At 36.2% G+C, this 12,708-nt stretch overlaps 1 protein-coding gene across 2 annotated transcripts in view; it reads right to left on the bottom strand.

Annotated features, from left to right (window-relative positions):
• PCSK5 (proprotein convertase subtilisin/kexin type 5) overlaps positions 1–12,708 on the bottom strand; it is a 220,019-nt gene that overhangs the window by 96,968 nt on the left and 110,343 nt on the right. For both annotated transcript variants that reach the window (XM_057372770.1, XM_057372778.1), the window contains exons 8-9: positions 11,003–11,215; positions 1,374–1,474 (exon numbers count right to left, since the gene is read on the bottom strand). In XM_057372770.1, the coding sequence (XP_057228753.1) occupies positions 1,374–1,474; positions 11,003–11,215 (314 nt within the window). The remainder of the gene's footprint in view (positions 1–1,373; positions 1,475–11,002; positions 11,216–12,708) is intronic.

The raw sequence follows: 12,708 nt of genomic DNA, 5'->3' as shown, positions 1-12,708 counted from the left end.
AAGATAAGCTTCTCATCATATTTTAAGACGTCACAATCAGAAGTAGCTTTGTTGTAGGTCTTGTGTAATATAACTTTTCTTAAACTTTCATCAAAAAAAAAAAAAAAAAAAAAAAAAGACAACCAATTTCACTTCATTAAGAAATAGTGAGAAAGACTTCCAGCGAGTTGAAATGTATGCATATGTAATCTTATCTGCATTTGCAGATTGTCTGGAGTGAAGTTAAGAATTTTAGAGCTGAGATAAAGAGGATATTTAATAGTTTAAAAAAAAAAAACCCACAAAACTATTATATTAACTTTTCAAAACACTCTTCTTTCTAATGACTACATGAAGGAAACACAAATGCTGCACTACTTAAGATCATGTCAGGTCTTCAATTACAAATTCTTATTGTTATGATTGTAATTCAACAGCAAAAAGTATTCTGTGACGAACATTGGGTCAATATGTCTTCAAAAAAACAACATGAAAAATGGAAACATCATTATAATATTATGAACTACATGCAATTTAAAACTACTATTGTGTGCAAATTTCTTACTTCRTTCAAAGAAACTGGCTGACCCCAGAGGAAACTAGTTTTCTTCAGAATTTAATAGAATCTGTCTTCCAGAACTTAGAAACATTTGATTTTGAGTAGGATTTGGAGTGAAGCATTCCATCTTAAACCTGTAAATATTATCCAACACAGCACTAAATAATGAAAAGGGTTTTTAAATACAGATTTACCTGAAGATCTCCCACATTTCTGCTGCTCCATGAAGAACAGTAGAGATATATATTAGGCATAAAGAAAAAAATCATGCAGTTGAGAAAATGTTTGTAAGACAGAAAATCTGAGCTAAAGGTACAAAGATGAGGGAGCTACACTGTTCATGGTTTTTAGAGCTGAGGAACTTGACCCATGGTAAAAAACAGACTTACATCACCATGCAGAAGTTAAGAATTTTTATTTTTCATACCACATTAAYTCATGTTCAGGTTAATCTAACACATCCCAAAACCTCCTTCAGTGTTCTATAACAGACATTGCTTAGAGGAGCCCAATGAATTGAGGAGATGACCTACAGCACCCTGCAGAGCACAGAACATCCATTGAGTGTACTCTAAGACACTGTGAGGATGGTGTGCATGATTTAATCAAAACCACCTATGCTCAACATTATTTTAGTTTACTTACAACACTGAATATTTTGCCAGCATCTCCACAGTGAAGTAAGTATGGAGATCTTTCCTAACCTTAGGAGGTTACTGTGAATTACAACAAAGCTTTTAAAGCATAGTGTGATGTCTGTCTAAAGGTGGTGAATCAATGAGAAATATCTTCCCATAGGCTTAATTTTTGTTTCAGAGTATAACTCAGATCTTACTTTGCTTCCAGTGCCAGGGCAATGATGCCTGCAGCCATAGGTGCTGAGGCTGAGGTTCCAGTATGGCTGTCTGTGCAACGCTGCCTCAGGTCTGTGGTGATCTGGAAGAAATTGAATGTGTGACATTTAGAACACAATTTCAGAAATCAGAGCATGTTTCAGTTACTTTAATGAGTCACATGTATGTGGAGGATATTTTCCTCTTTAATTACAAGTAAAGGAAGATATACGACGTTTGCTGTTCTGAACTTGAAGTGACTTGTGAACTCATGAAAGTGGGCTGTATATTGCTCCATGGCATGATCAACAAAGGCACTTTTAAACTAGAAAAACATGCAGAGGGGTTTGAAACTGCACAGCTGCACAACTGAAACTCTTCCCTTCTGTTTGGATTTACAAAGGACTTTCCCTTCAAGAATCTTAAAGTGCTTTACAAACAGGAAGAAACTAAATCTTACAGTGCTCCCTATATACAGATTGCTTATACCCATTTTAGAGACTATAAAGAGGTATGGAGAGTTTGATTAGGTTGCCCAAAGTCACAATGGAAGAGTGTAACAGAAGAGGATAGAGTTKGGCTTATGCTAAATACTCTGTTTAACACTCATTCACTCCTTATGCAATAAATCACATGAAATTAAGCAATAATTCACTGGAAAATCCTGATGTGATCACAAATTTGGCCCAGCCACCACCAGCCAATTAGATACTTTCAGTTTTATATTGTTATGTATTAAGTATAGATAATTGTATGCTGCATATATTTTTGTAGGTAATCTAAGTGGATGTAATGTGTAACACCAACTAGAGGCACAGCCTTCTACTTAGTGTTAGGATATTTGTAGCTAATAATGAATTTTAGACAGATGCTTCCTGTAAGACAGAAAATCATGCACAAAAATGTGTTTCCTCTAAAACCTGCCTCTTTCAGGCAATGTTAATCTAAAGTGACTCTACTCTCTGCTTGTCTGCCTGAAGAAGTGGTTCTTCACAAGAACAAGGCAGCAGAGTAGGATGTCACTACTACCCACCGGAAGCTCAAGCAAAATCCACAAAGACTGGAGAACTTTGAAGACGTCAATGGCCTGTGACACCRAACCTTATTCTCAGATATTCTCAGTCCCTACAAAATACAAAATATCTCCTGGAGGGCCAGAGGAGAAGTCACTTTCATAACTTTTTGTCTAAGCACACAGAATTATTCTGTTCTAATTCACCAGTACTGTACTTAATTTCCAGCACAGATTTTTCACAAAGATGGGAGGAGAGGATCGGAGGATCAAAAAAAACACAAAAAAGCAGGGTCATGTAAAAATGCCTAACTTTGAACCCTCAAGATACATGAACTATGATCTGAAAAACCAGCTGCAATCTCATCTGGGCAGAATACAAGCGCTGCATGCAGGAGGTAATAGCTTCCCACTTGATGTTAGCCATATTCAGTATATCACATGATTTGTATAAGGCAGATGAAAACTCACAACATGTAAGCAAATGTAAGTTAATACAGAAGATTTCTAATACAGAAGGTGCTAACAGCAACAAGAAAATTACTATTGAAAACAAGTAGGGAGCAAATAAAACAACATGGAAGCTTCKAAAATTTGAAAAAGATAGATGAAAGCATTTATAATGTCAGATCCTTAAATGAGTCAACCAACCAGAGGCCAGATTTCTTGGTTAATGAAGTCTAGAAAGAACTCTTTCCCCCCCTATTATTTAAAGTTCTTCATAAATGCACATCTTGTTAAACAATTTCTTCCACTGGTCATGAGCTAGAAGTTGGAACCCCATAAATAAAATGTTCATGTAACTTCCTTCTCTCTTGCCATCTTGCCTATTAACTGTCTGTTGATTTAGACAATGAAAATTACCAGTGTTGGGAAAAGCTTTCCTCATGAAAATTGCATAACTGCTGTGATAATATTAAGAGATGGAACTGCAGCAGGAACAACCCTAACACTGCATTGCCTATATGTGCAAATTCAAGCACATTTTACAGGTGGAATTAAGATATCCAAGTACTACATGATGACATGCACCCAGAAACATATCAGATTCATGTATCCCATTTGGAAAATACTGGCCAGTGTTGCAGTGAGGACCAGACGGAAGGCCAAGAAAAAGAGAGGGCAAAAAGAGGTTAATGTACGCTTATGTCTTTCATATCCTGGGGCATTTTGCCCTGCAARAAAGTGGTGCAGCAAGTGCTTTCCTTGGAGAGCCAAAGGGCAACAAAGCCTCCAGAAGCTCAGGCAGAATGAAGTGGTCTCACAGCTTTTCCCTAAGGGACAGCCTCTGTCAATACAGTGAAACACACACTGAATTGTGCAATCTTAATTTCTCAACCTCTGGAAGAGTATCCTTCAAGAGTGATTTAACTGTCCTGTAGCTACAGCTATCAAGCACAATAAGCCATGACATCTCTTTATTTGGCAGAATTGTCCCTCATGTTCTCAGCAGATACTGTGGCAGCATTTTGAAATACAGACCTTTATCTGTCTTTCAGCAGATATTTCAGCCAAAAATGTGTTGAGAAAGCTTTGTAAGTGTAAATCCCATTTGAGCTAATTCAAAGGAAAGTTACTGACAGGGGCTGAGATATTTAGGTGTGGATTACCTCAAAGATCTGAGGCATGTTTTTCAGCACTATGGATTCACTGTCAGAGAACTGTTGCATTCACTCCAAGAAAACAGACCACATGATCACCAAGAGGTGAGAAAATTTCAAGAAGAAAAATGATGCCCCAAAATCCTGAATAACACAAAACAACATAATCCATCACAATAAAAGGATGTGGTGTTGGATAGCACCATGAAGTTGCCATGAGTGTATATCAGCAGTCAGTAGATTATCAGGGTGGGGAGAAAGAGAAATTTTTAAATCTACTGCTGAGTATAACGAGAGTGCTGATCTGTGAATATGCTGATCTGACTACTGAAGAAAAGTCCATGCAATATTTCTAGGGCTATGAGTTACAACAACTCCTACATCAGTTGAATCAACTATGCTTGACTGAAGACAATGACAAAGTTTCTGGCACTTGTCTAGTTTAATCAACATGAAATCAGACGCCCTGAAGAAAGGCAGACAGATATTAATAAAAATCCCTGCAATGGATTGTAATACCTCCCATTTGCGGCAGTGCAAAGTTTTCAGAAAAACTAGGCTTTTGTTAAAGGAAAAAAATCTACACACACTGTAGCAGTTTTATAGAAGCAACTTGCTCTGAGCAACTTGCTCTGTGAAGGAGATGCCATTTCTGTATGGTCATTATTAAGGTTACATTATCCATCTTTCCATAGTTTCACTAACTGGGAAATTAATGAATAAAGGAAAAAATGGGATTTCTCTTGGCAGAGAACATGTTCATGCACCCTCTCCCAAGTCTCTGCATTTCTTGTTGTTTCATATTTCATGACATGAGTTTTCTGAACTGATTGAATAATTTTTTATCATCTGRTGTGGTTCTTCAAGACACATTGATTTCTGTGAATCTGTGTGGAAAGATGGAAAGATTTCAACAAAAATCTATGGTATAGTCCACACAAGTTATATATCTGTATGTACACAGAATGGCAAATGCTATACTGTGTCCTGTGTGTCCATCTTGTGCATACCTCAACAACCTGAATGAGTTTCTGAAAGAGAGCAGTGTTTTGTGTTTTAAGAACTGGCAGGAGATGGAATGCAGTTTTTTTGTTGTTTCAGTTTTAAGTTCTGCTAAGAATAGAAGTTTATCAGCAAGAAGATAAAGAAAATCAGCAGATGAACTGCTATTTATCAGAAGACAAGAAAACAGGTGGCACATTAAGTAGACAGGTTATTTGTAAGACAGGTTATAAATTGTATCTGTGAGGAACCTTCTTTAGTAAAATCCTTAGTGCTTTCGGAAAGTATCTGAAAAAGGAATGAAAAGAAAATGTATTTGTACAATATATTTGATAAGTGAAAGAATCATATAGATAACTATATCATGTAGTYCTTAACCTATCCTAGCCACACAGTCTGGAGGGGAGAAGGTACCTTTAAGCATGTCCTATGGTATTCAAAGTAGCAAAGAAGAGAATAGGAAAAATACCAAGAAAACTGTGTATTAACAGCCAATACTTCTGCAGTCACTGCATTATGAAAGGTAACATCTATAAAGAAGTGTAATTTTATAGTTTTTGCCTTACTGCCAATTTGCCTCTGTCCCACAGTGTGAGTTTCTATGCCAGCACTTTGCAGCTGCACTTGAGGACACCTAGGAGTAATACTAGCTCTTTTCCATAAGAGCCTATGTAGAAGCTATACATCTATCTGCATCTTTGGACCATTCACATGCTTTGGGCATTTTAATATAACCAAAGGGTGGTAACTTGGTCCAAAAAAGGCTAATTATTACTGTAATAAAATTCTGCACAGTATAAAGTCAAGTGCATTTGGCTTTTCACCTAGTGTATACTTCCTGAACAACAAAGAACTCTTCCAAGACAATGTGTCTAACTGTAACTGTTAGCTTCAAATATTTCAAGCTGTCATTGTGTAAGACAACCCCTCCAGACTAGAAAAACTTCTAAAATTATGTCACATCCTACATTTTTAACAAGCAATTATAAAAAACGGGTAGTAATGAAAAGAGAAAAAGAATTGTTTTGTGTAGCTATAAAAGTGTGTATCATTCTATTAGTTCATATTGAAATCAATTTTGTAAGAATTTTTAGTCTACAAAATGACTTCCTAATGCTTGTTTAGTGTTTGTTCGTTTACCTTATAATACATTCTATACTTACTGGAGAGAAAAACATAGAACAAAAAAAAAAAAAAAAANAGATTTTCAGCTAAAGAATTGCAAGACAAAATAGGAGGGACTGTGGAACATGACACTATACAATTGTAACCATTCACTGTTCCACAGTCTTGGGTACATATTTCTGTACTACAACACTGCAGAATTTCACATAATACTAAAGCTTATGTTTTGTTACATGACAAAAAAAAAGAAGAAAAGAAAATTTAGTTCATTCGATGTTGATTGTAAATCCTACACCCTCCTGGTCACTCCTTCCTGGTTTACTGCTGCAATATTTTTGCTTCCTGTTTTGAATATAAAGTCTCACTCCAACAAATAAAATCACTATATGCTCTGATCAAATATTGTTACTCTTCAAGTTTTGGCATAGAATTGAGCCCTGCATAGCTTGTCTACTGCATATAAATTTATATGCAGAATAGATTTTGGATAATTTAAAAATAATCTTTCTATTCATCTTCTATAGTTATTTTTCCCTTTAAACTTGCTGTCACCTCTCAGCTTATTGTGGAAAGATAYGAGGCCAACCTCTGACTCAAAAGGCGCATCACTTTAAACAGCAATGAGATATGATGCAGTGAAAAAGATGTGTGGTACAACAGTCAAAATAAATACATATAGTTATTCTAAACCTTCTAGCACTTTATAGAAGTTTAGAAACTTTGTATTTGAAACTTCCAATTCTGTCTTGAGTTCAATTCTTGTTTTAAATAAGACTTCTTTCCAAGTTAAATGAGATTTGGTAGAACTTTAAGAGGACTGAATTTTGATAGACAAGCTGGAGAAGAGAGAAGAGCAATACAATCAATAAAGTCCTAAAAAAGACTATAAAGACAGTCACACAGGTAATAACAATACCCCTGTCTCCATGCTAGAGTGTATATGCTGAAAAGTCCTCTCAATTATCAAGTTTGAAAAGGTGGTTTCACAATTTCATGGAATTTCTCACTGGGATGTAGCATAACAGAAATGCATAGTTATCCCTTATGTGGACAACTGGCTTATACGCAGCACAAACAGAAGTTATTTMTCTCATGAACACTTCTTTACTTCACCATTGAAACTGTCTGGAGGGGGAACAGGCTTGTGTGGCTTTAAATACCATGTACCAGTAGTAAAACGTAAGTTGTGTGTTTCAAAAGTCAATTGATAATGTAGTACAGTAAAAAGAATCTTGACAGTCTGATTCTCAAGCATTTGGGATCAGCGACTCTTACGGCAMGTGCAGCTCTAAGGTTGCTTTCCACAAAAGTAGTCAAGGATAAGTGACATTCTAGTAAGCAAATGGTCAACAGACTTGGGTTAGTTCTTATGGCTCCTCAGCAGACTTACGCTTTTGCCATTTGTGCAAAATGATGCACACTGAAGGACAAAAYCGAAACTGGCATATGGAACTGGAGAGCTTCAAAAAGAATGAAGGATTTGATTAGTAAAAACAATTAATCTGACTAATAAAAACAATCAGTGCTTTTAGAACTCATGGAATTCAATTAAAAATTATTTTTACTTATCTTGATATTCAGTGTGAGATCTCCAATTAGAAACATTTTTAGAGGCAATTTTTTAATTCTTTTCAACAATGTTTATGTCAAATATGTTCCTTATTTCCTGAATTATGGGAATATTTACAGGCATTCTATATATAATAATTATTATCTCCTTTGTAAACTATACTTTTCAAAAATCTTACAGTAAGTTGTTGAATTGCCTGTCCAGTTTCACACAGTACAAAATTCCAAAAGTGATGGATACTGTACTTAGGTAGACTAAAAAATTATATATACTTGTGTTCCTTAAGAAGTCTTTAATGATAAAGGTGAGATCACCTGCATGTGTTTTTGATCCTAGTACAAGACATAATGGACTAAAATGTCAGAAATAAGCAATGTTCTCTTACTGAAATAGTAATTCTGTGAAAGTAGAAAGTCTGTGTTAATTGAAAAGAATGAATGACAATCATCAAGAAAATGACAGCTATTAAGAAATCAGAGGAATGAGCAAAGCTTAAATTAGCAATGTAGAAAAGTGCAAATAAGGACTGAGAAATACAGAGATATTTTACTAGATATTAAAAACATGAGCAAGGATACAAAGGAAAGYTTCATAGCAATTAATAACACTTGAAAATAAAAGATGCAGAGAAGCAATAAGGAAAACACAATATTAAATGGTGAAGTCTAAAAAATAAATCATAAGGATGTTTTATTTTTAAATACATCAGAAGCAAAAGAACCCCCAAACCAATATTGTTKTAATTATCTAGAGGCAATAGTTCATGGTAAATGGCTATTTCACTGAATATTTATTCTTGGGAAAAAAAATCTAAAGTAAGTTTTCAGAGCACGGAAAGACGACAAATCATCTTCCTATTTATTTCTACTTTAAATAACAAGTTTAAATCAGAAAGATTGGAAGCAATAAAGGCTTTTACAAGAACAGGAAAGGGAACATGTAAAACTGCTACGTTGTTTTTAGCAAGCATTTGAACACTGGACAAGTTCCAGAAGTCTGAAAGAAAACTTGTACAGTGTCGTTATTTAAAAAAGGTAAGCAGTGTTGTCAAATAATATCATCTATTTGCCACCTTTTTATCTAGTGTAAAACAGCTGATAGAGGAATTAAGCTAACTACTAATAAATTAATCAACATGTTATGTGGAGAACATAAGATGTTCCAAAAGAAAGCTTATCAAAGTGCTGCAGTATTATTTTCTGGCCATCACTATGGCTGAAAGTAACTTACGCAGGATTTTACAATACACATCATGTAATACTGCACATTAAAAAAAGGGTTTCAAATTTAAGAGATTAAAAAGGTACATGATACATAATACATAGATTTAGACTGGGGTAATTATAAGGTCTAAAAATGTAAGTATGTATAAAAAATCGGAAGCAAAGAAATTTTATATATCCTTACAGCATACAGAAGAAATGAGCCTTGTTTCTGATCAGGTGTTCTGCGATTTGGTTCTCGTAGTATGACCTAGAGCTTTCACCACAGACATGGAAGGAAACCACTGCACCTTCTGACAAGTGCTGGAGAAACTTGAAAAATGAGAAAGTGATGATAAGGACTGGTCTGAATAGAGTACTAAACCAGGCAGTCGTTAATGGTGGAATAAAGAGACCCTAAGCGATTACCCTTACATATTTTCTTGAACCACCAACTTTGAAAGAGAAGCAGAAGCTCTGAAAGTGGGCTGAGCATCACACAACAATGAAAACCTTAAATGATAGTGAAGCTAACAAGTCTCAGTCAGGGTCAGTATATAAAGAAAGGAAAACTGACCTGGCACAGCACACACAGACACCCATCTTCCTGTGCTTGTGTCACTCAATACTGCTGGTACCTGACTGGTGTGCCCAGGATTCTAAAAGCTTGTAACACGAAAAAGGGTTTATAAGAAAAGATGACATAGGCAGAATGATGCAGAAAGCTTACCTTCAGCTACCAAAAGCGTTTGTTTGGGCTGTGTGCATAGAGAGAAGATGGTACACGACTGGCCTAGTCTTCACACTAGCAATAAAATCGGTGACATTAAATGCTTAGAAATTGAAGCTAAAGAGACTCAGAGACCAAGTAAGAGAAAATTTTTAAAGGCAGTGAAAAATTAAAGTCACTTACCCTACATTTAAGTGGATTTTCTGTCACTGAAAACCTTGAAAGCAATATTGATTGTATTTATGAAAATTATTGTTGACAGCAACTGCTGGAATCGAACGACTCAGGGAAGTCCTACAGACTTGACTAAGTAAGAAGTCACATCTATTCACCTTATTAGTCTCAATTAAATATGAAGAAGTTAGAGAAAGTCTTTTAAAGGACCGTGAAGGGAATTTAATAACAGAAGTGAGGACTCCTACGAGATACAGTATTTTCTTTATTATTATCAGGGTAAACAAGAAACATGTCAAGAAGAGAGAGGATAGGTTTCAGTGAAGAGAAGCAAGTAAAAAACATAAAAATTATTGKAATGAAGAAAGATCTCCGAACAAGTTTAAAACAAAAATTAGACCATCAGAAAAGACGGAAGAATCCAAGAAGGGATGGCTGGCATCCCAGAATCCTGAAAGACAAGGCAGAGAATACTAAAAAAACATAGAGGAAAGTATTTTTAACTCTTGACTCACATCAAGAGAAGAATCTGCTAAGGACCAGAATGAAAGAAATCTAGTCCTTAAGAAAACATACGAGAGAAAAAAAAACCCCTCCAAATCCTTCAATTTTCTGATCAAGAAGTAATTAATTTCTGTAAGTTAAACACTGGAATATACAAGCRGGGAAGAGGACAGTATTAGCAAACCTCATCAACCTGAGTACAAAGGTTTAAAAGGGTAAACAGAGTAGAATGTTGAATACTGCAAAGTATACTAAACATATTCATTTTGCAAAGGCGCATAGGATGTACAAATACTAATGGTATCAACTAATTATCAAACAGATTAAAACTATTTGTCATATTCCAGCAAAGATGAGAACATTAGGGAAAACAGATGCTGGCTGCTTAGGAAAGAGATGAGAAACAATACAGAAAAAATGAGCTTTGCGCCTAATTTTCCTTACCATGTATTTACAGAATAGGTAGCAATATGAGTAATAACTGACTGTCTGAATGTAAAAGAGGAATAATGCTGGATCAAAACGGATCTGAGAAAATAGAGCGGTATCTAAGTAAACTGCTAATATCATGTGTGCARAATGTGAAAAGTATTGATAACTGGATTTAAAACAATGGATTATATTAGTTTAAATTTCTCTTACTCTCTATCCCTGCAAAGTCACTGTGCAAAACCACAGACACATACATAACATAATAATTAAAACCCATACTATTTTCCTGTCATAGGATTCTCCACTGCTGTATGTTGTAGCTAGTGTGGATGCGCATTCTTCCAGATACCACGGCTTCTTCCCACTTTCAGCTGTGCTGCTTATGGAGATAGTGTAGATGCTATTGGTGTAGCCATCACATGAGCAGTGGTCTCGACTTCTTCCACCATTTCCAGATGCCCAAACAAAGACTGAACCTAAGCCTCTTCGTCCCTGTTTGGAAATAGTACAAAAGACTTGATTAATGATTCTTTCCCCCTCAACTGTTTAATAGCCAGGTCTTTTCCCCACTTCTCTTCATGAGAAGAAGAAAATAAAATAGCAAATTCCCTGAGAAGAATTTGAAATGAGAACAGGATTTAGCAGAGTTCAGAATCACACATTAGAAAAAATGAGAAAATGAGTAGTTAGAACACAGCTTTAAGAAACAACTTTTATACCATGTTTGTTGGTCTGAATCTATGTCATTCATATACGCCAAGAAAGTTTWGCTGAAAACTCGGATGAAGGAGTAAAATACAGGGTTAGCTTTCTGGGTTGTAAGCACACATTGCTGGCTTATGTCCACCAGCACCTCCAAGTCCTCCTTGAGTCCTTCTTGGCAGGACTGCTTTTGATCTGGTCATCCCACACCTTGTATGAATACGGGGATTGCCCTGATCCAGGTACACCACCTTGCAATTGGTCCTATTGACTCTCATAAGATTCCCATTGGCCCATTTCTTGAGCTTGTCCATGTCTCTCTGGATGGTATTCCATTTTTCAGGTGTGYCAACTGCACCACTCAGCTTGGCAGCACCTGCAAATTTGCTGAGTATGCACTCAATCSCTTCACCTACATCATTAATGAAGACAGTGAATAAAATTGGATAACAATAATAACAATGTGGACCCCTGAGAGACACTTGTTACTGATGTCCATTGGACTCTCAGCTGCTGATCATTATCCTCTGTATGTGACCAACCAACCACTTTCTTGTCTGTCTAAAGTGCACTTATCAAATCTGTCTCTCCCCTGTTTAGAGAGAAGGGTGTTCTAGGGGACTGTGTCCAAGACTTCCCAGAAGTGCAGGTCAGTGACATCTGCAGCTCTGACCTTGCACACTGATGTAGTCASCCCATCACAGAAGCCCACTGGGTTGGTCAGGTAGATCTTGTCCTTGGTGCAGCTGTGCTGTCTATCCTGAATCATGTGCCTGTCGTCCATGTGCTTTAACAGAGCTTCTAGGAGGACCTGCTGCACAATCTTCTCAGGCAGAGAGGTTAGCTTGACAGGCTGGGAGTTCCCAGAGTCCTCCTATCTACCCCATCTAAGGATAAGTACTACGTTTCCCTTTCGCCAGTCACCTGGGCCTTCACCAGACTGTCATGAATTCTCAAATATCATGGAGATAGGTTGTGAGTTTAATAAAAGTATACTATCTGGAGAGACTTTTCAGCAAAACAAGATAAATAGCAGATTCTCCTGACTACTGTTTACATAAAATTGTTTCTCTAAAATGCAAATATTCCTTTAAAAACATTTCAAGCAAAGAGAAAAATCCTAAGGTGCCAATTTTATTGTACTATGAAATCCACATTCTCCAGACAGGATCAGTAAAAATGTGGAATCAGGAAAAACTACAATTTTTTCACTTTCTTTAGTTGATCTTACCTAATCCACCAACAAGAAGATGCAAAATAGCAACATTTTTGGTGTTGTGGGT

The sequence above is a fragment of the Malurus melanocephalus genome, unplaced genomic scaffold (assembly GCF_030028575.1).
Source record: "Malurus melanocephalus ecotype Western Australia unplaced genomic scaffold, MMel_1.1 scaffold_7, whole genome shotgun sequence".
NCBI classification, from domain to species: domain Eukaryota; kingdom Metazoa; phylum Chordata; class Aves; order Passeriformes; family Maluridae; genus Malurus; species Malurus melanocephalus.
This window is presented reverse-complemented; position numbering and strand designations above follow the sequence as displayed.